The following is a 24,861-nucleotide window of genomic DNA, read 5'->3' on the forward strand; positions in this document are numbered from 1 at the left end:
TCCACCACCTTCAATATTCCCTCTTTGGAATCCTGCATCACCCCCCTAGTATCCCTAAAACCCTCCACCACCCTATGCTCTCTTCTTTCCCTACAACAAACGAAGGGATCTGGGCTAATCAATTTACCAAAGTCCCTCTCATAAACTAAAGAGGAATACCGATCGTATTGAGTCTTCTCTAACAGAGACTGTAATTCTTGGATATCCTCTTTCCTCCCTCCCTTGGAAATCAAATAATCCTTCCTTTGCTACAAGGCCATCCCCAAACGTGTCCTTTCCCTTCCCCTCCTCCGTGCCTGTCCCATGAAAAGGAAACGCGTCCGTTTTTTCACCACCTCCTTTTGAGCCTCCTCATCCTGGACCCATCTTAAATTCATCCTCCACAACCCCCTACCTATCCTATGAGCCGCCGACCCCCCTACTTCCACAAGAAGCAGTTTATGGTCGGAAAAATCCACGTCCAGCAGGCGAGGCCCCCGCTGGCATACCCCTCTACGAACCAAAAACCGATCAATTCGGCTCCTACATCTCCCCCTGCTAAACGTGAATCCATCCTCATCTGGGAAATGTTCTATGTGAACATCTATCAGCCCCCCCTCTTTCATGATCCCGAGCAAGCGCACCCCATCATATGTCACCTGTACCTTAGTACCCCCACTATCCTGTTTCCTAATAATTAAATTGAAATCTCCCCCCCAAATTACCTGGCGTGCAGTAAACAAGTAAGGCCTGATCTTCCCTAATAACAAACTGCGCTCCTTCCTAGTCTGCGGCCCATAAAGATTAATAATTCGCAACGCCATACCCTGCCATAATACGTCTACCACTAAACACCTCCCCACCCCGAGTTCCATCACACGCTGAATTTCCACCTTATGTGTCTTAAATAAAATCCCCACTCCCCCATATCGTTCCCCTGCCAGCCCCCACACCGAGGGTCCCCATCTCCAATCCCTGCGCGCCCTTCTCAGCTGCTCCAGGTTCTGCAAACGCGTTTCCTGAAGCAGAAAACAATCGGCCTTAACCTGAGAAAAGCACTCATAGGCCAAACACTGAGCTCTCTGGGAAGCCACACTCGCCACATTTAGGGTGGCGAACGTCAGAAGAAGCCCTGCCATACCCCCCATTAGGACTCATGCAACTCCTCACTCTCCTCCTTCCTTTGCATACTATCTACTCTCTGTGGCAACCTGCTACCCAGAATGTAATCCTCCTCTCCATTATCCCCTATCTCTGCCGCCCAGTCCCGTATCCCTGTATCCTGATCCCAACCTTCCCCTCCCCCCTCCCTCATACCTTTCTTCCTCCCTTTCTTCTTTTTAAACCCTACGGAATCCCCCCCTGCAACCTTCCCCTCTTGAACCTCTCCCCTCTGCACCCCCTCCCCCTCCTTTCCTACCTCTACATTACCGTCCCCTTGAGCTTGCTCCTGGCTAACCACCCCCTGCCCCATCCTCCTCTTACCCCCCCTCCCTTCCCTACCGGAACCCCCTCCTCCTCCCCAACCTCAACATCTTCCACTTCCATCCCCCCCTCCTCGTCATGGGTACCCCTTCCCTTCCTACCTTGACTCCTTTCCCCCTTGACCTTTCCCCGACCTCTCCCCTCCTCCCTCTTCCTGAGGTCCCTTCTCCCCATCATCCCCCTTCCCCTGTATCTCTGCCCCCCCATCCTCTTCTTCCAAAATCTGAAATCGATTACCCCCCTGCCCCACCCCAGGCAACCCCTGTACTGTCAAACCCTTTCCCTTTGAAACCTTCCGTTTCTTTAATTTTGACACTTGAACCCACTCTCCCTTTCCCTCCTCCTCCTGTCCCCCTCTAGTCTCTAGACCCCCGCCCTCCTCTAACCGTAAACCCTCCTCTTCCCCCTGCAAACCACCCCTCCCCTGTACCCCCAAACCTCCCTCTCCTCCCCCTTCCTCCCAAGCCCTCCCAACCCCCAGACCCCCAGAACCCTGACCTAGATCCTGCCCCTCTCCCCGAATCATATTCCCCCTGCCCTCATCCCTCCTATTATGACGCGCCCTCGGGCAGTCTCTAAAGGCATGCCCCAGACCCCCGCACAAATTGCAACGGATAGAGGAACAATTTTCTGTGTAGTGCTCCTTACTCCCGCACTTTACACACTGTTGTACTGGGCAAGACATACTATAATGGCGAAAGGATCCGCAACGGAAACACTGCCGTGGCTGTCCCTTGTAAAAACAGAGAATCCTGTCCCGGCCAATAAAAGCCGCAGAAGGAATGTGCTTGACCACTTGCCCTTCCTGTCTTAGCTTAACCCAAGCCCCCCACCCCCCTGCCCACACCCTACTTGGATCCGGGAGTTTGGATAACGGGGTTCTCAAATCCGCATGCCGCTGTAACCAGTAGGCCAGGTCTGCCCCTGAAATGGACTCGTTTCGTACCAATACAGTGACTTGCACCAAGTCAGGTCTACTAATAGGAATAACCACATAATTGCTCCAATCCCCCCTTCCTTTCACCCCCTCATACCTCTCCCAAAAGATTTCCATACCCCTCTGCGTTAGAAAACTAACATCGTACTCAGGCAAATTAACTGGGTGAATACAGGCATAGAAGTCCTCCGGCACAAACCCCAGGCCCATGACCATCCTCAAAACCGTCTCCCGAGAAGGCATAGCCCCCTCCCCCACCCATCTAATCTGCACCACATTCCTTCGTTTGGGGATTTGCCCCGCCCCTCTCCCTTCCCCCCCTTTCCCCCTTGATCCCTCCACAGACACTGGCCGCCCCCCCATCTCCCCTCCCCCCTCACCACCGCCGCAAAGGAAAGAGCACCCTGCCCCTCCCCCGCCCCCCTCACTTCTCCCCTACCCTTCTTCCCTTCCTCCGAATCCCGGCTCCCCACATCCCCCTCCCCCACCTTCCGACAAGAAAGCATACCCCTCTCTTGACCAAGACCCTCCCCCCGCCCCCCACCCTCCCCTCGCACACAGCCCCCCCTCAACCAGTTCAAACCCAGACCTTCAACTGGGACATCAGGAGCTTTAAAATTAGTGCACTTTCAGAGCTTACTCTGGTCTGAGCAATTGGTCCAATGTCCTGCTCCATTCCATGCCACTCCTGTTCCAGTTCCTCTTTCTCCTGCTGATTCTCTATGTCCTGGGCACCATACCCTAGCAGGTCCCCTGCAAACTTGACTGCAGATTGAACAGAGATCTCTCCTGATTCTTCCTCCTGTCCGTCCTGACCTCGCGGGCAGACCTGCTCTGAGCCAAGCTGCACAGCTGATGATAATTGATTACCAGAAACTGCTGCCTCAATCAGAGCACCTTTGGAGTGCTCCTGCAGTTGGAAGCCTGCTGGCTTTTGCTTCTCTTGCAATCTCTCCACACAGGTAAGTTCAATACTTTTTTCCACACCCTGTTCTTCTTCCCCACTAGTGGGTACTGAAAAAGTGTCCTGGGTGGAAAACCTGTCTCCATCCGTTTCAATAATATGAAAGTGTTGTAACTTTGTGTCTTTTCCTTTCTGTTCTACCGGAATACCTGAGGCCAAACAATCCGCCCCTCCCCCTTCTCCTGGAGCTGTATCCAACCTGAGTACTCCCTCTTCCCTTGGGCTCATCAGGGCTTTCATAGTTTGCAATGTACTTTGACTGTTTGGACTTTGTACAATCTCTGTTACCAACTGCCTATTGTGAAACAATGTTCCTGAGCTTAAACTGGTAGATTCCTGTGCTGGGGAGAAAACCTCCTGGCTCATAGTTTTAGATGTACCAGCCTGCATCCTCTCTTGATTCTCATAAACCTCCCTCAAGGGATTTGCAGAGCCTGTTTTAAAACAAGCAATTCTTTTTTCCTTCTGTTTCAGCAACTTTGTTAAGCGCTTTTCTTCCGTCTTATACTTTTGACCATGCTCTGCTGGGGCAAGCCTACTCATGGCTTTAGTCATTTTCAACCGTTTCCCCAGCTCCTCTATTTCCTTCTCCAGAGACTTGATGTGCCTCACCCGCTCCACTGTTTCTCTGGCACACTGTCCTGGGTCCATCTTCTCCCACTCACCGGCCTCCTCCCCTTCTTCTGACCACTCTTCTTCACTGCCGGCTGCCTCAAATCCCAACTGGGCCTCCTGCCCCACCTCCATTCCTTCTTGTCCTTGCTCCTTCTGGGTCTGCACCTTTAGGGCCTCAACCTTCCTCCTTCCTCCCCCATGATCTTCAGGCTCCTTACCTGGACGCCGCTGGGTCATGGAGGAGGCATCAGATCCACAATCCTCCCTGGCCCTGGACGCTTTACGGTCCAGGGGACTACGCTCCCTTCGTGCTGGAGGAGGGACTGGCTGAGAGCTACTCCGCCGGGCCTTCAGATCCTTCGGCCTTGTAGGCCCCATAGCCTGGGAGTTTCCTGGGCCTCTCTCCCCAGGCCCCCTCCGCATAGCTGGGGAAGGGACCAGGCCTGGCTCCCTTTCCTCAGAGCCTCTGACCGCACCTCCTTCCTGCCCTCTGTCTGACAACGACTGACGCTTGGAATGCCCTCCCGCGGGAGGTGGTGGAGATGAAAACGGTAACGGAATTCAAACATGCGTGGGATAAGCAGAAGGAATGGATCCACAGAAGCTTAGCTGAAATTGGGTGGCGGGGGGAAGAGGGGTTGGTGGTTGAGAGGCTAGGATAGGGGAGGGCAGACTTATACGGGGTCTGTGCCAGAGAAGGTGATGGGAGGCGGGAAATACTGCTGGACAGACTTATACGGGGTCTGTGCCAGAGAAGGTGATGGGAGGCGGGAAATACTGCTGGACAGACTTATACAGTCTGTGCCCTGAAAAAGACAGGTACAAATCAAGGTAAGGTATACACATATGAGTTTATCGTGGGCAGACTAGATGGACCATGCAGGTCTTTTTCTGCCGTCATCTACTATGTTACTATGTTACTATCTTTTACTGCTCCCTGGCCCCCGACATGCCCAGTTAGAGTCTACCAGACACCCTGCCTTCTTTTTTGCTGCTCCTTTCCTATGGAACTCCTTGCTTCTTCCAATCCGTGCTGAACTGTCCCTTCAGAAATTTCAGTCTACCCTGAACAGAAAGGACTTAACAAGGATCTGGGGTTCCTAGCCCATTATAAACCATAAAGCTGTATGTCTCTGTTGATCACCCCACCCCTCACCTATCCACACCCATCCTGTTAGAATATCAATGATATGCTTTGATGTCCCCATGCATACTTCCTACCCATCCCCCTCCTCCCACCCTGTCAGACTGTCAAAGTAATGCGTGAATGTTTTCACTTATATACACTGTCAGCTAGCACATTTGCTTATTTCCGATCTGAGGAAGAAGGGCAACCTTCGAAAGCTAATCAAGAAATGTATTAAGTTATGTCCAATAAAAAAGGTATCATCTTATTTTCTTTTCCATGTTTTATTTGGTTTGATTTCTATTGATAGTCTACTCTGAAAACTTGGCTTTTTCATAAGTCATTTGATTCCATTTAGGATTGTTTTCTGAAAATATCACCATTACTTCCTACCTCTCCACTTCTCGTCCTCCCCCAATACTAATTCCCTCCTTTTCCCCACTGCTACCTCCAAGCTAGATTGAGCCTAAATGCGCTGATCTTTACTGTCTTGAATTATAGTTCTTTCTTTTTTTTTTTGTTTGATTTTAGGCTGTTAACTGCTTGATCTGCTAGTTAGCTAATGGTGGTAGAGCAAACTTTAATAAACTATAAACAATTTATTTATTTATAGCAACATTTATATCCCACATTTCCCAAACATGTCTGGTTCGATGTGATTTACAATATTAGTTCGTGGAGGTAGATAAATACAATTTAAGAGAACAGATGGGGAGTATAGAATGAAAAGAGAGATCAGCAGGAAGAGAGCAGGTGGGTAGTTGTGGGGAGAGATTGAGGGAGATTTGTTATCGTGTCGGGAAGATTAATTGATCAGGTTTGGTTGCTTAGCTTCCTCTACTTTATAGTTTGGTTATGTTGAAGTCTTGAACTTAGTTTGTGTGTGTGTGTGTGTGTGTGTGGGGGGGGGGGGGGGGATGAGGTTGTGTGTTGTATGGTGAGGGTACTTCATTTCTGTTGCCTTTGGGTAGGAACTTTTTGAAAAGGTAGATCTTAAGATGTTTCCGCAAGTTAGTATAGGGTGTTATGGATCTTTTTGTCTTCGGAAGGGCATTCCATAGTTTGGTGCTTTAGTATGGGAAATTCGCTGAGTGAACGGATTTGTAGAGGAGCTTGTGACATCTGGGGAAATGAAGGGTCATAGTAACGTAGAAAATGACAGCAGATAAAGACCTATATGGTCCATCCAGTCTCCCAACAAGATAAACTTATTTTACATGATACGGGATACTTTATATGTATACCCGAGTTTGATTTGTCTTTGCCATTCTCAGGGCACGGACTGTAGAAGTCTGCCCAGCACTGTTCTTGTACTAAGTTCTGAAGATTCTGGAATCCTAAAGAGTTACAAGATTCTGGAATCCCAATTAGTAGCAACATTCCATGTAGAACCCTGAAGAGTTATGCTAGCCCTTGCTCTCAGTAAAATACAGGCCAATGGCTCATAATAAGAGCTAGGCTTCTTAAAATCAGAATCATCTCTGATACAAAAGAGAGCTAGCTTGTAAAAATCAGAGATCACCTTTGACACAGTTACATTTCACTGTGGCAAGTGCTGAACTGGCAAGGGTGGGGGCAATCTACTCTATAAACAATCCTGAGATTGGCACCTGCAAGACGTCATGAGCAAGAGTTGCTATGGTTATGTAGAGATAGTACTGGGTCAGCTGCACCCCGGGTGAGAACATCCAAAGGGGGGGGCTAGAGGAAGGTTTGGGAACATATGAAGTCATTCTGATCAACTGATAAGGACTAGGAGCCCTGTTGAGACAGCTGGGGTCCATTGAAATGAATAGGGCCAAAATTGTATATAAGCAGCAGTTTGAGGAGTATTAGTTGAGATGAGATGAGAAGAAGAAGGAGATGAGAGAAGAAGACGAACAGAGAAGGGAGACTCCCGAAGGCTAGAGAGAGAGGACGTGCCATGATATGCGGTTCCATTATGTGAATGCTTAACCTACCTGTATTACCATTGGTAAGATTGTAATAAACTATCTTATTATATCTACTACATACTGGGTTCCTTTCTAATTACAAGAGTCCATACTGCCTGACGGTGTAAGCCTGTCATGAGCAGATTCAAGGTTGGGAAAGCTAGATATTTGGAGGGCATATGTAACTTTGCCCAGAGAGAGATGAGACGGGCCACTGCTTCCGCTGCTTGATTAGCAAAGGCAGATTCAGAGAAAATAAACAACCCCAAAGAGTAACATTGTAACATAGTAAATGACGGCAGATAAAGACCTATATGGTCCATCCAGTCTCCCAACAAGATAAACTTATTTTACATGATACGCGATACTTTATACGTATACCCAAGTTTGATTTTTCTTTGCCATTCTCAGGGCACGGTCTGTAGAAGTCTGCCCAGCACTCTTCTTGTGCTAAAAGTTCTGACGCTAACATCGAAGCCCCTTAAAATTTACATTCAAGCCCATCCATAATGGGTCAGATAATTCCTCGCTTCCTTCAGTGTGTTCTTAAGAGGTAGGATGATCGTGTTTGAGGGGTATGCAGGTGCTGTTAGCTGAGGGCTGGCCCCTTCGTGTCATGGCTTCCTTAAAATGAGTCTGGCTGCTGTATTGCTAACAATACGTTTTAAAAAAATTGGGGTTTTTTGCTGGTTGTTTTGGGCAGAAAATGACACAAGGGGGCCCTTTTACTAAGCCGTAATAAAATGTGCAGTTACTGTGGCTTAATGCAGGATTTTACCAGTGTGCCCACCATGGTCTTTGCAGGTTCTGCATAAAACTGCCTATTAAGAGTTCAGTAATCAGAAGCACTTCCAGCAGAGGAACTTAGGGATAAATTCTGCAAATGCCTCCCCTCCCAAATTAGGGCTAAGCGCTATTCTATACTCTGAGTAGATGCCATTTATAGGATAATGAACAGCACTGCTGTACACCGCCTTGGGTGAATCTATTCATAAAGGTGTTAATAAATCCCAATCAAAAAAAAAAAAAGAAAAAAAATAGTCATTGGAGTAGTCTAGTGGTTAGTGCAGTAGACTTTGATCCTGGGGAACCGAGTTCAATTCCCACTGCAGCTCCTTGTGACTCTGGGCAAGTCACCTAACCCTCCATTGCCCCTGGTACAAAATAAGTACCTGAATATATAAAAACCGCTTTGAATGTAGTTGCAAAAACCTCAGGAAGCCGGTATATGAAGTCCCATTTCCAAGATTCCATACACAATCTCAAAGAGTAGCAACATTCTATGTAGAACCCCAAAGAATAGAAAGATTCCAGAATCCCAAGGAGTGGAGGAGTAGCTTAGTGGTTAGTGCAGCAGACTTTGATCGTGGGGAACTGGGTTCGATTCCCACTGCAGGACGTCAGACTCACAGAAACAGAAGCCTGCGCGGCCGCATTGCTGATCTGCAAGGGCAGGTTTCTACATGGAATGTTGCTAGTGGAGGAGTAGCCTAGTGGCTAGTGCAGTGGACTTTGATCCTGGGGAACTGAGTTCAATTCCCACTGCAACTGCAGCTGCAGCTCTTTGTGACTCTGGGCAAGTCACTTAACCCTCCATTGCCCCTGGTACAAAATAAGTACCTGAATATATGTAAACCGCTTTGAATGTAGTTGCAAAAAACCTCAGAAAGGTGGTATATCAAGTCCCATTAACAAGATTCTAGAATGTTGCTACTATTTGAGATTCTACATGGAATGTTGAGGTTCTGTTGCTACTATTTGAATTCTACATGGAATGTTGCTATTCCACTAGCAACATTCCATGTAGAAGCCTGCACAGGCTTCTGTTTCTGTGAGTCTGACGTCCTGCACGTACAGGACGTCAGACTCACAGAAACAGAAGCCTGCGCGGCCACACTGCTGATCTGCAAGGGCAGGCTTCTAGATGGAATGTTGCTAGTGGAGGAGTAGCCTAGTGGTTAGTGCAGTGGACTTTGATCCTGGAGAACTGAGTTCAATTCCCACTGCAGCTCCTTGTGACCCTGGGCAAGTCACTTAACCCTCCATTGCCCCTGGTACAAAATAAGTACCTGAATATATGTAAACCGCTTTGAATGTAGTTGCAAAAAAACTCAGAAAGGTGGTATATCAAGTCCCATTTCCCTTTCCCACTTGGTAAGTGCAGAGCATTAACTAGCAAACACCATCCAAGTCCACTCTCTGCCCATGCCACCCCCCCCCCCCCCCCTCACAATAAAAGCACTCAACACACACTTTACCTCTTGGCAATTGCTTAGTTACTGCAAAGCCCCTTAAAATGGTTGTGTGCTAACGTGGTGGACTGTGTTAAATGCTTAGGGTCAGATTCTATTTATGGCGCCTAGATTCCACAAGGTAACCAGCATTTTTAACAGCACTAAACAAGCAATAACGTGCACTATTTGGCAATTATCACAATTTATGTGCAGAAATCGCTAAGCGTATTCTATAAAGAACTGCGCCTAAATTGCAAAGCGGGCAGTTCAAAATAAATGCACGTAGCTTAAAGGTGCATGTTTATGGGCATATTTATGGGTATTTTGCGGGTGTTCTAAAATTTGCAGATTTACACCAGGCTTTTATTGGCGTAAATGGGCACGGGATAGATTTAGGAACTATGGCATCGACAAAGCCTAAATATTATAGAGTACACTTGGTTCTGTGTGGATTTTTTAGGCGCCATCTATAGAATCCGGGTATTAGCGAGGTATAGTACAAGGGACCACAAAATAACATGGGAATTGAGCCCATATCGTTTCACACAAATGCACATCCCTTCACTGTACAGCTTTGCGCTTGTGCATCCATTTGTGTAGTTAAAATATGGTAAATGCAAAAATTGACTGCACTTCGGTAAACAAGCTCCTTCGGGTGTACAGAATTAGTCGCACGTGTACTAATCTATAAACTGACATCTGTTAAGTTGATTTGTGCTAGGTGAAAAGTTTCAGCACGAGTTCAAATATTATCATAGTGAACATGTAAAACTAACTGGGACAGAGAAATATCCAGAGTACCTGAATGTAACTCACCTTGAGCTAGTACTGAAAAAGGTGTGAGCAAAATCTAAATAAATAAATAAATAACTGAAAACTGAGAAAAAAAAGGTAAAAGACCTAAAAATGAACTGAAAAGTTCACATATCTACTGTGCTGTGATTTACAATAAATATTTTAACTGGCAGCCCACAGACAGGTGTAAAGGTTTCTTGGCAGCACCAGATCCACTCATTTCTTACCATTACGGTACTAAACCTTGAACAGGGCGGGCGGCACCTTGGCACTCTCCTGTCATCCCTCCACGACATCCAGTATCCCCACCCATGACACCTTGTCTGAGAAGAAGAGTGGGATTAATTATGGCCGCAGCATTCTATTACTTACATTTACAGTATTGTGCAAATATATACATGCATGCAGTTAACAAATATCTAGCAATACAATACATGGACAGATCTTCTATCTAGAGCATTTTGGGCAGGGTGTCGAGCCTTCTGGGTCACACAGCTCTACCGCTGAACTGCTGGAGCAGCAGGGCAAGATGGCGATTGCACTCTTGCACTCTTGCAACCAGGGGCGTAGCCAGACCTCAGCAGGAGAGGGGCTCAAAGTGTGTGTGTGTGGGGGGGCATTTTAGACCGCCTCCCCCAGCCACCGCCCCTCTTCCGCCGCTTCTGACCCCCCCTGTCACAAGGTACCTTTGCTGGTGGGGGGCCCCAACCCCCACCAGCTGAAGCTTTTATCTGTCCCACGCTGGTCTCGCACTTGCTTCCTCTCCTGTTTTCAGCGTGCCGTGCACTGCACGCTCGTTTTAACGCATTCTCAGTTTAATTAAAACGAGAGCATGCACAGTGTGACTAGAAACATGAGAGGAAGCAATTGCGAGACGAGCGTGGGACAGATAAACACTTCATCTGGTGGGGGTTGGGGGCCAGAGACCCCCACCAGCCAAACCAGGGGCCCCAGAGCCAATTTGGGGGGCCCAGGCCCCTGTGGCCCCCATAGCTACACCACTGCTTGCAACGACCCTTTCACTGCCTTCGGTGGCCACCCCTTTTCCCGCCTCCCAGACCTCCCCTCCTATTACCTGCATCCACCCCTTCCCTTCTGCCTTCTACAACTACCTATCCCTTGTCACTATGTTTAACTTGCCTACTCCTACCTGCGTGTTCCCCTCCCAACGGACTCATTTCCTGCCGTGTTCGCCCGCCGACTGTTTAAGCGGCTGACCCGCCTAAGCATCAGGCCTACTACCTATATTTGGCATGTCAGAGCCTTTCCTTGTGTATGTTTCCTGTGAGCGTACGCCTTTACAGCATGGACCTGTGTGAACTCCGTTACCATCATAAATTGCGTTTGGATTTGCATTTTAATTTTCGGACTATTAATTTATAATTTGCAAACTCGTGTGGCTGAAGCTAAAAAAGGAAATGTAGGTACAGGATTACATTTGTAGTATACATTGCCATTCTGGAAGATCTATGATTCTGCTAAAAAAGAAAGTGGTAATCCATATTTGCTTGCTGACCCCCCTGATGTTGTATAGTGTGTGACTGCCATGTTATTAAAGGCCAATGAACCATATGAATCACAACTCAACAGCGTCTGTGACACATACTCCCTGGATTCTATAAATGGCCGGCAAAACTGCGTGCTATTCTGAGACGCACGTGTAACTAAATTGGCTAATGAGCCCATCAGTGCCAATCATTGGGTGTTAATAGTCAATTATTAGTGTTAATTGGCAACACTTTGGATTTGCAAGCACATTTTGTTGCATGCTGTTCTATGCGCAAATCTTTTAGCATACAACTGAAAAGGGGGTGTGGCCATGGGAGGGGCATAGGCGAGTCAGGAGCATTCATTAAAGATACACCCCTTCCCGTGCACTCTGCTCCATGGATAAATCCTTCTTATCTGTTCCCTTCTCCACTACTGCCAACTCCAGACTTTGCGCCTTCTGTCTCGCTGCACCCTATGCCTGGAATAAACTTCCTGAGCCCTTACGTCTTGCCCCATCCTTGGCCACCTTTAAATCTAGACTGAAAGCCCACCTCTTTAACATTGCTTTTGACTCATAACCACTCGCCTCCACCTACCCTCCTCTCTTCCTTCCCGTTCACATTAATTGATTTGATTTGCTTACTTTATTTTTTTTTTGTCTATTAGATTGTAAGCTCTTTGAGCAGGGACTGTCATTCTTCTATGTTTGTGCAGCGCTGCGTACGCCTTGTAGCGCTATAGAAATGCTAAATAGTAGTAGTAATAGTAGTGTTATAGAGTTTGCGGGATCTGCGCCTAGCTTATATACCAGGTTTCAGTTGGCAGGGAACTCATTTCTAAGGGCTATTCTATAAATGATGCCAACAAAATCTCTCTTGTCTGTCCCCCTTCTCCTCTACTGCTAATTCCAGACTCAGTTCCTTTTATCTCGCTGCACCTCACGCCTGGAATAGCATTCCCGAGCCTTTACGTCTAGCCCCGTCTTTGGCCGTTTTCAAATCCAGGCTAAAAGCCCACCTCTTTAACGCTGCTTTTGACTCCAACCTCTACTCATTTGCCCTGTTCCCTTTTATCCCCACCTCTTTAATTCCCTTACCTCTTAGTTGTTCTGTCTGTTTCTCCTATTTAGATTGTGAGCTCTTTGAGCAGGGACTGTCTTTTCATGTATGGTGTACAGCGCTGCGTATGCCTTGTAGCGCTATAGAAGTGATAAGTAGTAGTAGTAGTAATGTAGAAGCCTGCCCTTGCAGATCAGCAACGCGGCCGCGCAGGCTTCTGTTTCTGTGAGTCTGACGTCCTGCACGTATGTGCAGGACGTCAGACTCACAGAAACAGAAGCCTGTGCGGCCGCATTGCTGATCTGCAAGGGCAGGCTTCTACATGGAATGTTGCTACTGGAGGAGTAGCCTAGTGGAACGTGGGATGTTGTTACTATTTGAGATTATGGAATGTTGCTATTACTTGAGATTCTACATGGAATGTTGCTACTATTGGAGATTCTACATGGAATGTTGCTATTCCACTAGCAACATTCCATTTTTAGATTGTGAGCTCTTTGAGCAGGGACTGTCTTTTCATGTATGGTGTACAGCGCTGCGTATGCCTTGTAGCGCTATAGAAGTGATAAGTAGTAGTAGTAGTAGTAACTATACATGTTACTATAGGAGGCGGGGCTAGTGCTGGGCAGATTTCTACGGTCTGTGCCCTGAAAATGGCACATACAAATCAAGGTCAGGTATACATATAAAGTAGCACATATGAGTTTATCTTGTTGGGCAGACTGGATGGACTGTACAGGTCTTTTTCTGCTGTCACTTACTATGTTACTATGTAACTCGCCTTTTATAGAATAGCACTCAGTGCAGATTTTATTGGCACTGAATTGTGAGCGCCTTTGACTGAATCTTGTCCACTGTGCATTACCATGGATTAACACTATAGTGCAACGTGGAGGGTTCATTTTCGATACGACATCTAAGTCCGACTTTAGATGTTGTTCCTCAAAACGTCCTGAATCCGAATTGCAAATATAGCCATTTTCGAAAAGCAAAATGTCTATCTTCTTTTTCCCCCGAAAATGGCCACTTGCTAGATATTTTTGCAAACTGGGATGTAGGAGGAGCCAGTATTCTTAGTAGACTGGCCACACAGACATCCCAGCAGAGCAGTGGGGCACCCTAGGGGGCACTGCAGTAGACTTCACATTAAAAAATCCCAGACACACATCTCACCATTGTTCACTTATATTGTATAGTGAGCCCTTCAAAACCAATCAAAAACCTACTGTACCCAACTATACACTGCTAGAATATTCCTTATGGCTGGAGGTGTCACCTATATGCGAGTGCAGTAGGTTTTAGATTAATTTTGGAGGGCTCACACTTTCCACCACAAGTGTATCAGTTGGATTATGGGTCTGGGTCCCTTTCGCCATAGTGCATCGCACCAGGGGCGTATCTGTAATGGGGCCCCCTACCGACGGCCCTCGCAACCCCCCCTCCCGCCGCCAACCTGCCGCCGCCTACCTTTGCTGGCGGGGGACCCCAACCCCCTTCAGCCGAAGCCATTTTCCTTCGTTGTTTGATTCTTCTTTCTGAGTCTGACTCTGACGTCCTGCACGTTGTGTACCTGCAGGACTTCAGAGTCAGTCTCAGAAAGAAGAATCAAACAACGAAGGAAGATGGCTTCGGCTGGTGGGGGTTGGGGTCCCCCGCCAGCAAAGGTAGGCGACAGCGGGTGGAGGGTCGGCGGCGGTTGAGACAGTCGTCGGGCGGGCCACGGAGGTGGTTCTGGCGGTGGCGGCAATGGCGGTGGGGGGGGCGGCGGCGCCGGGGGGGGGGCTAAAATGTGCCCCCTCACCTCGGCTCTGGACCCCCCTACCGGCGAAGTCCAGATACGCCCCTGCATCGCACTGACCACTAGGCTACTCCAGGGACCTGCTTGCTGCTCTGATAGGCCTGGCCATAACATCTGACGCTGTCACAGCGGCTAGTATGTGCTTTTTCTTTCACAGCCTTGGGGAGGGGGGGGGGAGGGAGGGAGAGAGTGACCACAGGGGGAGAAAAACATCCAAATGTTGCTTTAAGCCACTTTTTAGACGTTCTTCTATTTCGAAAATGAACCTCTTTATTATATAGGTTCGAGATCAGAGGGGGGGGGGGGGGGGGGGAAATAAATCAAGCTATGATGACATCAAATTTAGAAACACCTGCCGCAAGGATGATAATAGTCTTCTTTGATGGGCAACAGTACCGTGTTTCTTTTAAATGCGATCCAGTCCGGAGCAATCGGCAATCCTGAATCCTTGTCCAATCTAAGCGTTCATGTAGGTGGTGAGAAACATAACCCCCCTCCTCCCCCCCACCCCACCAAAGTCTAGCTCAAGCCGTCAGAAAACATCAACTTAGGTTTCGAATGTGGCCAGCTTTCTTGAGATCCCCCCAGGCTTTTCTCATTGGTTTGCGTGCGGTGCATTTTTCCCTGTTCTGTTTCCATGGGCATCACCAACAAGTGTGCGCGGAGCGGGGGGAAGCTCGAAGTTTCAGGGACTGTGTGGAAGGAGGGTGAGTCTCGTCTCCTTTCCTGCTGCCTCTCAGCATCCAGAAATCAGCGGCGGGCGGTGTGGTGTGTGTGTGCGTGTGTGCCCGCCCGCCTTGCCTCCTCCCTCCCTGTCGCCCCCGTCTCTCTCTCCCTCCTCTTCGGGATCACACTGCTTTGATTCTCTCGCTCTCAGTAAACAGCTGAGGCGCTCGGATTTGGGTTTTTTTTTTGTATTTTTGTTGTTGTTTTTTGATTATTTTTTTTTTTCCTCCTTTGGACGGGAGACAGCGGCTCTTCTCCGGATACAGAAGCGTGCAGGTTTTTTTTGGACGGCTGTGTACACCTGTCCCCCACCTCCTTTGCAGGTTCCTCTCCGTTTATCCTTGTGTGTCCGTTCTTGGCTGGCTTTTTGGGGGTGGTGGTGGTTGGGGGGGGAGGGAGAGCAGCAGAGTAATAGCAAAGGCATCTAAGGAAGCGATGATAAAGGGCAGAGCGAACTGAAGCATAGCTGTGATCACTTTGGATTCTGAGCTTGCCAAAAATGCTCCATGCATCTTAATTTGCCCATCACAACGGGCTCCTTACGAGGCTGTTTCTTTAGCTGCCCATCGCTCTAATCCCAAAAAAAAAAAAGGTTTTCCTTTTTTTTCCCCCCTAAGATTTGCTGGGGAGGGGGGGGGGGGGGTTGCTTGAGGTCTGACTGCAGAATTTGCTGTAGAGGGAATTTAAAAACAGACCTCTTCTGGTTGCAGCTTCACTTTATTAATGTTCTTAAAAATCAGCTGCTTTTTTCATCGCTGCTTTTTTTGCACTAGTTTGTCAAAAGCCTACTGCGTTTTTATCGTAAATGTCTCTCTCTCTTTTTTTTTTAATGATCGCTTAGGGAAATAAATAACTATCGTGAGCTTAGATCTATTATCTGCTTTTGACTTTTTATTTCCCTGGCTGCTGGAAACCATTTCTCGATGCGTCGTGGATTTCTGCAAAACCGGTGGTGCTGTTGGGGGGGGGGGGGGGGGGGGCTTTGATTTTTCTGCTAATTCTAAGCGCATCTTTAACTTTTACTTCCCTGAATATAGCTTTGCTTCTTTCTTCTCTCATCAGTGCAGAGTTTCAGTCCCCAGACGGGGGGGATTTATTTTTTAAAGATTCTCTTTACTGAGGCGCTGCAAACTCCCCCCTTAGCCTTTCCGGAGGAGAACGCTGAGCAGTGGGTAGATGCAATGTCTGGAGCATTTTCATAGCGTACAGACCAGCTTATACAATGTGCTGTTTGATCTCTGATCTTGTGTGCATCTTGTCCTCTCTTTCCTGATTTTTCTACCTTTTTTTTTTTTTTTTTTTTTGCAGATGTGTCAATTTTAATTCTGCCCAGTAGGTGGGACTTGGTGACTTTAGCACCCGGTTTTTTTTTAATTATTTTTTTATTTTCTTCCCTATCTTCTGTTGCAATTTTCAGAAGTCTCTCAGACGTCCTGGGGGGGAAAAAAAAACCCACCACAACCTGGAATCAACGCCACTCAGGGGCAGCAGATTCGCAATGCACGTCTTCAGAGAACTGGGAGAACTGGGTTCCTGAACCGTTTTGCAAGATGAGTTGGGCTCCTGGAGGATTTTGCATCTGATTGTTGATCCAGTCACACAGGGGAGGCGTCCCCCTACCTCCCCCCCCCCCGGTCTTGATTTCCTTCCCCTTTATCCCCCCCTCCCCCACCTTTCCTTGGGTTGAAAAGCAACTGTCGGAGATGGATGTGTCCCTTTGCCCGACAAAGTGCCGTTTCTGGAGGATTTTCTTGCTGTGGAGCGTTTGGCTGGACTATCTGGGTTCGGTGTTGGCTTGCCCTCCTAACTGTGTGTGTAGCGAGACCGAGATCAGTTGCAAAAAGCCGGATGATGGCAACATTTTCCCCCTCTTGGAAGGGCAGGAGTCTGGGGGCAGCAATGGCAACAGCGGGATGAACATCACCGACCTCTCCAGGAACATCACTTCAATGTAAGTAGTCCCACTCCCTGCCCTTTTCGGCTGCTTCCACCCCTTCAGAAATAAGGCTACATTGTTAAGCTAAGTTGGAAAAACACAAGGAGGTGGGGGGGGGGGGAGGGAGGGGTTCAGCTGCAGTTAATTTTCAGGTGAAACTCATTTGTCTTGGCTTTACTGGACTTAATGCTCTTCATTTTTCATGGTGCATTTTGGGTTAAAACCCCCGTTTGCCTATTTTGTGCCTATGGAAAAATACTGAATATGTCAGTGGTTCGAATGTGCTACTAGCATCAGAAGACCATGTCTGAATGTGATTTAGTCTATATAGAGGATGCAAAGTGACAGATAGCTGAAGAAATTTCAGATAATCTGGTTATTTCAGGATCATAGCATTTCTGCCCACATCCATGTAATGAAACGGACTATGTTGATTATGTAACTGACATGTATCTCTTATCATCAAATGAAAGCACTTCGTAATTGGAAAAATAGGGACACAGGAGATGTTGCTTTACCTGTAACGAGGGGCTTAAGATAAATTTTGAGTTTCTATCCCTTACATTGAGAAAGATGTATATATGTCATAATATTTTTCTTCCATGCATGGACTCCTCATATACATTAGAGACTTAAAAATATATATTATTTTTTTTGTATATATACACTAGCTTTTGCCTAGAATTATGATCTCTCGTTCCATATTCTTCATGTGCTTGTTGAATGTAAGGCCACCGGGATGTTTGCCCCTGTGGGCAATCGGTTCCATTCCTCGAAGGGTTAATTCTTTATCGCACTTGAGAAACAGTCCAAGACAGACAGGACGTGCTGCAGCTTTGGATAATCCCTTTCCAGAGGCAGCGAGTGTTTTGTCACACTGAAATTGGCTGCAAAGCTCCAAAGAATAATTGAAATACCACTTTAAATGAACTCATGTCTTGCCTTCATAGGATAAAGATTGCAAAACCAATAGAGAGCTATGTCACCGTTAACAGGTTTTTGGTGCCATGAACGGTCGTCTAGAGATTATTATTTTCTTTTTTCAGATCTGGTCCCATAAAAGAAACTGCTCAATGTTCAGAGTGTGATCTCTTTCTAGCAAATCCCTTCAAAATTAAAATGCCTCCCTTTTTTAATGTATATAAATCTGTTGCTCATTTTTTTTAACAGCATAATATTTCTTCCCTTCACATACAATTGGAATGGAACAATCATGGGCAGGCTGTACTTAGAACTATGTTTGACATTTAACCTCCTCGATACAATGCTGAGGACACCATGCATCTGACAGGTGGTACTGAGGGAAGGGTGTAGCACCTGGCCAGTGCTGGATTTGTATATAAACGGACGGTAAAGGAATTTGAGAGAAAAGTGCAGAATGTCATTTTTGTATCCTTAGAATGAGAAACAGGCAGGAACTGATAGTCCAGTGAGGTGAACGACGCACATTTAGATGAATATTTCAATAAAACATTTTAGCTTTGAGAACATCAAATGTTCCAAAATGCATCTCTAGTAAATACCAAATCTAAGTACATGCCAATTATATTAAAGTTCTAGGGACCAATCTTTACCCCAATTCCAGTCCAGTTTCCAAAGGAAGAGTGGATAAAGGATTTTCTGTTTGAAGCATATTTTGTGCTCATTTTTGCTACAGGTTGTGAGATTGCCAGAGGCCCCCGGTACCAGGCGATATTCCATGCACTCTGTACTGGAGCTGTGGAAGGAAAGGCTTTCAAGCTTTGGTTCTTGACCTCATCTCTCTCTCTCTTTGGTGTTTCCAGTACGGCACCGTGCTTTAGCATTCGTATCATCTGCTGTAGCCCACACAAGCAACTAACTCTTTACATCCTCAAGGCAGGGGCGTGCCGTGGAATCAGAGATTCCCCCAGTTCTGAGAGAAAGGTTAGGACAAAGGCAACACCCACAACCATAAAAGAAGCTATGTATGTGTGTGCTTTTAAAATTGAGAATTCAGAAGGTTTCAGCGCTTGGAATCAGTTGTTTATTGAGTAAACGTTCTTGGGCAGGGCCGCCGAGAGACTGTGCAGGCCCGGGGCAAGGCCGCCCCCGGGGCCCCACCCCACCCCACCCCCGCTGCGCCGCAGTCCCCAGTCTCCACCCGCCCACCCCCCCGGTCCCGTCGACAGCCCCCCTCTGTCCGCCACCGGGCCGGGCCCCCTGCATTCAAATCACAGCGCCTCACCTCCGTGTGAAAGCACAGCAGCGGCAGATAGTCTCCCTTCGGGCCTTCCCGCCCCACAGGGACGGAAGGCCCAAATGGAGGCGATCTGCTGCTGCGCTTCACACGGAGGTGAGACGCTGTGATTTGAATGCAGGGGGCCCGGCCCGGTGGCGGATGGTCGACGGAGCCGAGGGCGGGCGGGTGAGACTGGGGACTGCGGTGCTGGGCCTGGGGAATTTTGTCCCCCCTGCCCCCCCTCTCGGCGGCCCTGTTCTTGGGTGGCATGTTGTTGAATAATAATGGCTGAACAGCACAGTGCCACGATAACTGGCAGAGGGCAGGATCTTTTGCATGCGTGAGAAGCACAGAGTTTCACCAGCGTGTTTTCTTTGGGAAGCAAAGATTCCCCATCATCTCTTGTTTGTATTCATTTGTTTGACCCGTTAAGTGGTAGGAGTACTGAAGTACTTCCGACACAACTGAACACTTACGAAACTACATCATTAATGCTGGGTACAGTTTAGATGGTGCCTGATGGGAATGAAGCGACACAGATGGTCATTTCACTGCCAACATCACATAGGATTGATAGTCAGCTCTTGAAATGTGTTATGGTTCTTGTGTCTCTTTCCCCATCCATAGCAAAGAGGGGTAAATCCCAAGAAAAGGTTATTACCGAATGCTCAGAATAAAGGCATCTCTTGAACTGCATTTTTCCCTTGGTCAGAAAATACATAAGCATTGTACAGTTTAATTTGAACTAGAAATTAAGAGCATTTGTAAGACCATTTTAGAAGCTCCCAGATACCCCCTGCATTCGTTGGGTTATTTCAGTAAAACAGTGATTAACGAACCTTTTCCGGAGATGGGAAGGCGGTAAAATGAGAGGACATGAAATGAGATTGAAGGGGGGCAGACTCAAGAAAAATGTCAGGAAGTATTTTTTCACATAGAGAGTGGTGGATTCTTGGAATGTCCTCCCGCGGGAGGTGGTGGAGATGAAAACGGTAACGGAATGCAAAAATGCATGGGATAAACATAAAGGAATCCTGTTCGGAAGGAATGGATCTTCAGAAGCTTAGCGGAGATTGGGTGGCAGAGCCGGTGGGGGGAGGCGGGGCTGGTGGTTGGGAGTTGGGCCTTGTTCTGGGCAGACGTCTACGGTCTGTGCCCTGAAAATGGCAGAAACAAATCAAGGTCAGGTATACACATAAAGTAGCACATATGAGTTTAAATTGTTGGGCAGACTAGATGGACCTTGCAGGTCTTTTTCTGCCGTCATCTACTATGTTACATATTTCACTGTTGTGTCTAGATATATGTATGTTTGTATCAGGGCTTTTTTTGAGGGGGTACTTGGGGGTACTGAGTACCAACACCTTTTCCATTGTCTGCCAAAATTGACCCATGGTCCCCAATGAACGAGCTCAGGCTCTGCACACCAATTCTGCCTTGTCATAGATTCTGTGACTGGTTGCAGGAGGCCTGGCTATTGTGGGGTGGGTCCCTCAGTGATCACCCCACCCCTGAAGGGGTGGCCTGGCATTTGAGTACTGGCACCTTTTTCACTAGAAAAAATGCACTGGTTTGTATGTATGTAGATTTGCTAAAAGTTGCTTTGTGTTCCATTCCATTCTCATGCCCGTCTGGACATTGGTTTTCCAAAAGAATGAACATGGGACGGTTGTATGTGCTTATCGGCTCTGTATATTCATATATTAAATTATATTTTGCTGATAGTAGCTCAATTGATGCAACATTCATAATCAAAGCCTGTGCAACTAATTAAGTGTTAATGATGCTTATTTATGAATTGAATTGAAGAGAAGTCTCAGTTAATTACTGTTCTAATGTCTGTTTTTTCTTATCTTTCTTTATGAAGCGCTGAAACATCCATGCTTCCTGTTTATTGTCTACATGTGCATGGAAAGATGATGTTTGTAACACACACTGTACAACACGGATCCAAGGTCAGGGATGTAGATTCAGTAAGGCTGGGAAACATAATGGGGCATAATTTGCAGCACAGTCCATAGATATCTCTCAAAAGGACTGGTGCAAGACAGCTTCAGGACGGTTTTTGAGAGACTCCCAATCGTACTTGTGCACCGTTTCGCTCATTACTCACTGTTTAGGATGGGCAATATGGGTTCAATCAACTTTTGGGCTGTATGGGCTTCAGCCTGTTCTAGGACTAGGACCCTTGAAAGGGAGTCAGCATTTAATTCACATGTAATGCATTGGTGGAAATGAAAACGGTAACGGAATTCAAACATGCATGGGATAAGCATAAAGGAATCCTGTGCAGAAGGAATGGATCCTCAGGAGCTTAGTCAAGATCGGGAGGCAGGGCTGGTGGTTGGGAGGCGGGGATAGTGCTGGGCAGACTTATACAGTCTGTGCCCTGAAAAAGACAGATACAAATCAAGGGGCTGGTGGTTGGGAGGCGGGGATAGTGCTGGGCAGACTTATACGGTCTGTGCCAGAGCTGGTGGTGGGAGGCGGGGCTGGTGGTTGGGAGGAGGGGATAGTGCTGGGCAGACTTATACAGTCTGTGCCCTGAAAAAGACAGATACAAATCAAGGGGCTGGTGGTTGGGAGGCGGGGCTAGTGCTGGGCAGACTTATATGGTCTGTGCCCTGAAAAAGACAGGTACAAATTAAGGTAAGGTATACACAAAAAATGGCACATGTGAGTTTATCTTGTTGGGCAGACTGGGTGGACCATGCAGGTCTTTTTCTGCCGTCATCTACTATGTTACTATGGTCTTGTCATGATATAGAAACGGAGAAAAATGTAGGCAGATAAAGACCATGTGGCCGAGCCAGGCTGCCCATCCATGCCATCTACTCTCCCTATCACTCCCTCAGAGATCCTATGTTCTTTCTCCAAGCTCTCTTGAATTCAGATGCTGTTTTCATTTCCACCACTTCCACCGGGAGGCTGTTCCACCAATTCACCACCCATTTCGTGAAGAAGTATTTCCTCGGGTTACTTCTGAGTCTGTCCCCTTTCACCTTCATCCAATGCCCCCTCGTTCCAGAGCTTCTCGTCAATTGAAAGAGACTTGCCTCCTGTGCATTTATGCCATGCACTATTTTTAGTCTATTTTCCAGTAATGTAGGTACCATTTGTTTCATTACTCTGTGGTCACTGATGGCTTGTGAAGAGCTCACATATGAAGGTGCTATAGGATTCCAATAGTGATGGGATTATTAATCGCCAATGTGCTTTATCTGACAGTGAAGAATTGCTAACTGGTGACAGTGTTTCAGGTTCTATGTTAAAAACAAAAAGGGTACAAGCAAGTCGTTGGGGCCATCATGACCATTTTGGGCCTCTAGATTAACTGGTGGCAAACAGCAAGACATATTTACAATTGTATCTATGACCCGTCTTAAATCCATAACTCCTGGAATACAGCTTATATATGGAACTCATGGACTTTATTACCCTTTCCCTCTTTACCCTCGCCCCTTTGTAATTACTATCCTTCCCATTCACCTTATTATACTTCGTTTGTTTACCGGATTGGCGGTTGCCTTTACGGTCTGATGTCAGCCACATTGAGCCTGCCAGTAGGTGGGAAAATGTGGGGTATAAATGTTATAAATAAATAAACCTTTGAGATGTTTAAGACCATATAACAAGATAATGTGGTTATAAAAATTATGGTCAGATTTTAAGTATGATTTATTCTCACAGCCACTTGTATGAGTGAAGCAGTAGCCTAGTGGTTAGTGCAGTGGGCTGAAAACTGGGGGAGCTGGGTTTGATTCCAATTACAGCTCCTTGTGACCTCTGGGAAAGTCACTTGACCATCCATTGCCCCAAGTACAAAACTTTGGGGTTATTTAACTAAGTTTTGCTAAGTACTAATGTGTGCTTACCGCAGGTAATTTTGGGATTGGCACACGCTTTCCAATTTATTTTTTAGTGCTGGGGGTGTGTCTGGGGCAGATAGAGGGTGTGTCCTGTGCTAATCAGTTAGCTACATCATTGCATCACACCGGTTAGCGTGTGAGACCCTTACCTCCTACAAAATAGGTGGCAGTAAGGGCTCACGCTAATGACCACTTGCTCATGGACTGAACCCTGGTGGAAATCCTCATTCCTAAATTAGGTGCAGACCCCCTGAATTCTGTAGCACTGCACAAATCCTAGAAACACTCCTGTCCAGGCCATCCCCCTCCAATGGCCCTGCCCCATTTAAGATTTACACACTCATCTTTATAGAATAGCAACTATAAAGATGTGTGTGTGTGTGTGAATTCCAGTTATTGCCAATTAGCTTGGATAATTGATTGCTAGCACCCAATTATTGGCGCAAACCCCCGGATTCTTTATATGATGCCTAGATTCTGCGCAGAGATACACGGGTAATTAATTGGTGAAACAAGGTGATCAGCGTTTTTAAATAAGCAATAACGAGCACTCATTGGCAACAATTACAAATGATGCACAGAAATCGCTAAGCTCAAAATAAGCATGCATAAGCTGAAAAGGGGGCGTGTTTATGGGCGTTCCAAAATTTCCAGGCATAATTACAAAATACAGGTCAGTGTGCCTAAATCTATGCACAGATTTACACCAGGTTTTTATTGGCCTAAATGAACACACACATATTTAGGCACTGTGGTATTGACTAAGCATATTCTATATACCGTGTCTACATTTTATAGACTACGCTTAATTCCGTGTGGAATTTTTAGGCACCATATATAGAATCTAGCCCAAATTGGCTTGTTAAGCAATTAAATTGTGTGCCCAAATTTGTGTGTGCAGTTTTGAGCGCCAAATATAGAATTAGGGGGGCTTGGAGATAAAATGGCAATTCTGTAGCAGGATGCCTCGAATTAGGTTTTCAAAAGGGCACCAGACAGGAGCAGTTTCCATAAAGGCATCTGCTTCCTTTTATAGCAGTGTTATTCAACCGGTTGTCCACCATTGGTCCTCAGGTGTGCTGTGGCTGTTGAGGGTCATATATTAGTAGGGCCAGCTTAAATTGGGCCATACCAGAGTCTACCTTTTAAAAGTTTCCTTGTCTCTAGCAGTCGGTGTCAGCGAGCAGTGATTCATACAGCCTGTTTGCGCCAACCCCAGAACCTTCTCTCTGATGTAACTTCCTGCTTCCACATAGACAGGAAGCAGGAAGTTACATGAGAGGGAAGGTTCCGGGGTTGGCATGAAAAGGCTGTATGAATCGCTGCTCGCTGCTGCCAAACACTGGAGGCAAGAAAACCTTTAAAAGTACACTGGTAAGGGGGGGTGGCTAGAGAGGAAACATGAAGGAGAGATACTGGACTATTTGTGAAGTTGTGGGGGTAGAAGGTAAATGCTGGACTATTTTTTTTTTTGGGGGGGGGGAGGGAAGAAGGGAACATGCTGGACCATTTGTGCAAGTGGGCCTTGACAATTTTAGTGCCATATAAGTGTTCGATGAAACAAAATAGATTGAAAATCTCTGCTTTAAAGAATGTTAGCCTAATTGGGTATATACACGCTTATACCAGCTGTAGAGCTGGTGTGTTAGCACAAAATTGCTCCAGAAACCTGCATGAGTTTTCTGTAAGTAATGCATGTAAGTTTCAGACCCTC

General features: G+C 46.8%; 2 protein-coding genes across 5 annotated transcripts in view; one reads left to right on the forward strand and one right to left on the reverse strand.

Annotated features, from left to right (window-relative positions):
* The window catches only part of LOC115459890, a 173,409-nt gene extending 169,802 nt beyond the window's left edge, over positions 1-3,607 (reverse strand). Inside the window, exon 1 of the mRNA XM_030189711.1 lies at positions 3,042-3,607. Coding sequence (XP_030045571.1) covers positions 3,042-3,605 — 564 coding nt within the window. The 5' untranslated portion in view covers positions 3,606-3,607. The remainder of the gene's footprint in view (positions 1-3,041) is intronic.
* The window catches only part of NTRK3 (neurotrophic receptor tyrosine kinase 3), a 1,282,719-nt gene continuing 1,261,138 nt past the window's right edge, over positions 3,281-24,861 (forward strand). For 3 of the 4 annotated variants that reach the window (XM_030189707.1, XM_030189709.1, XM_030189710.1), the window contains exons 1-2: positions 3,281-3,363; positions 16,560-17,093. In XM_030189707.1, the coding sequence (XP_030045567.1) occupies positions 16,846-17,093 (248 nt within the window). In that variant the 5' untranslated portion in view covers positions 3,281-3,363; positions 16,560-16,845. Of the gene's footprint in view, positions 3,364-15,288; positions 15,466-16,559; positions 17,094-24,861 lie in introns of those variants that run through there. The other variant, XM_030189708.1, reaches the window with a different exon arrangement.

This window comes from Microcaecilia unicolor, chromosome 1 (assembly GCF_901765095.1).
Source record: "Microcaecilia unicolor chromosome 1, aMicUni1.1, whole genome shotgun sequence".
Taxonomy (NCBI): domain Eukaryota; kingdom Metazoa; phylum Chordata; class Amphibia; order Gymnophiona; family Siphonopidae; genus Microcaecilia; species Microcaecilia unicolor.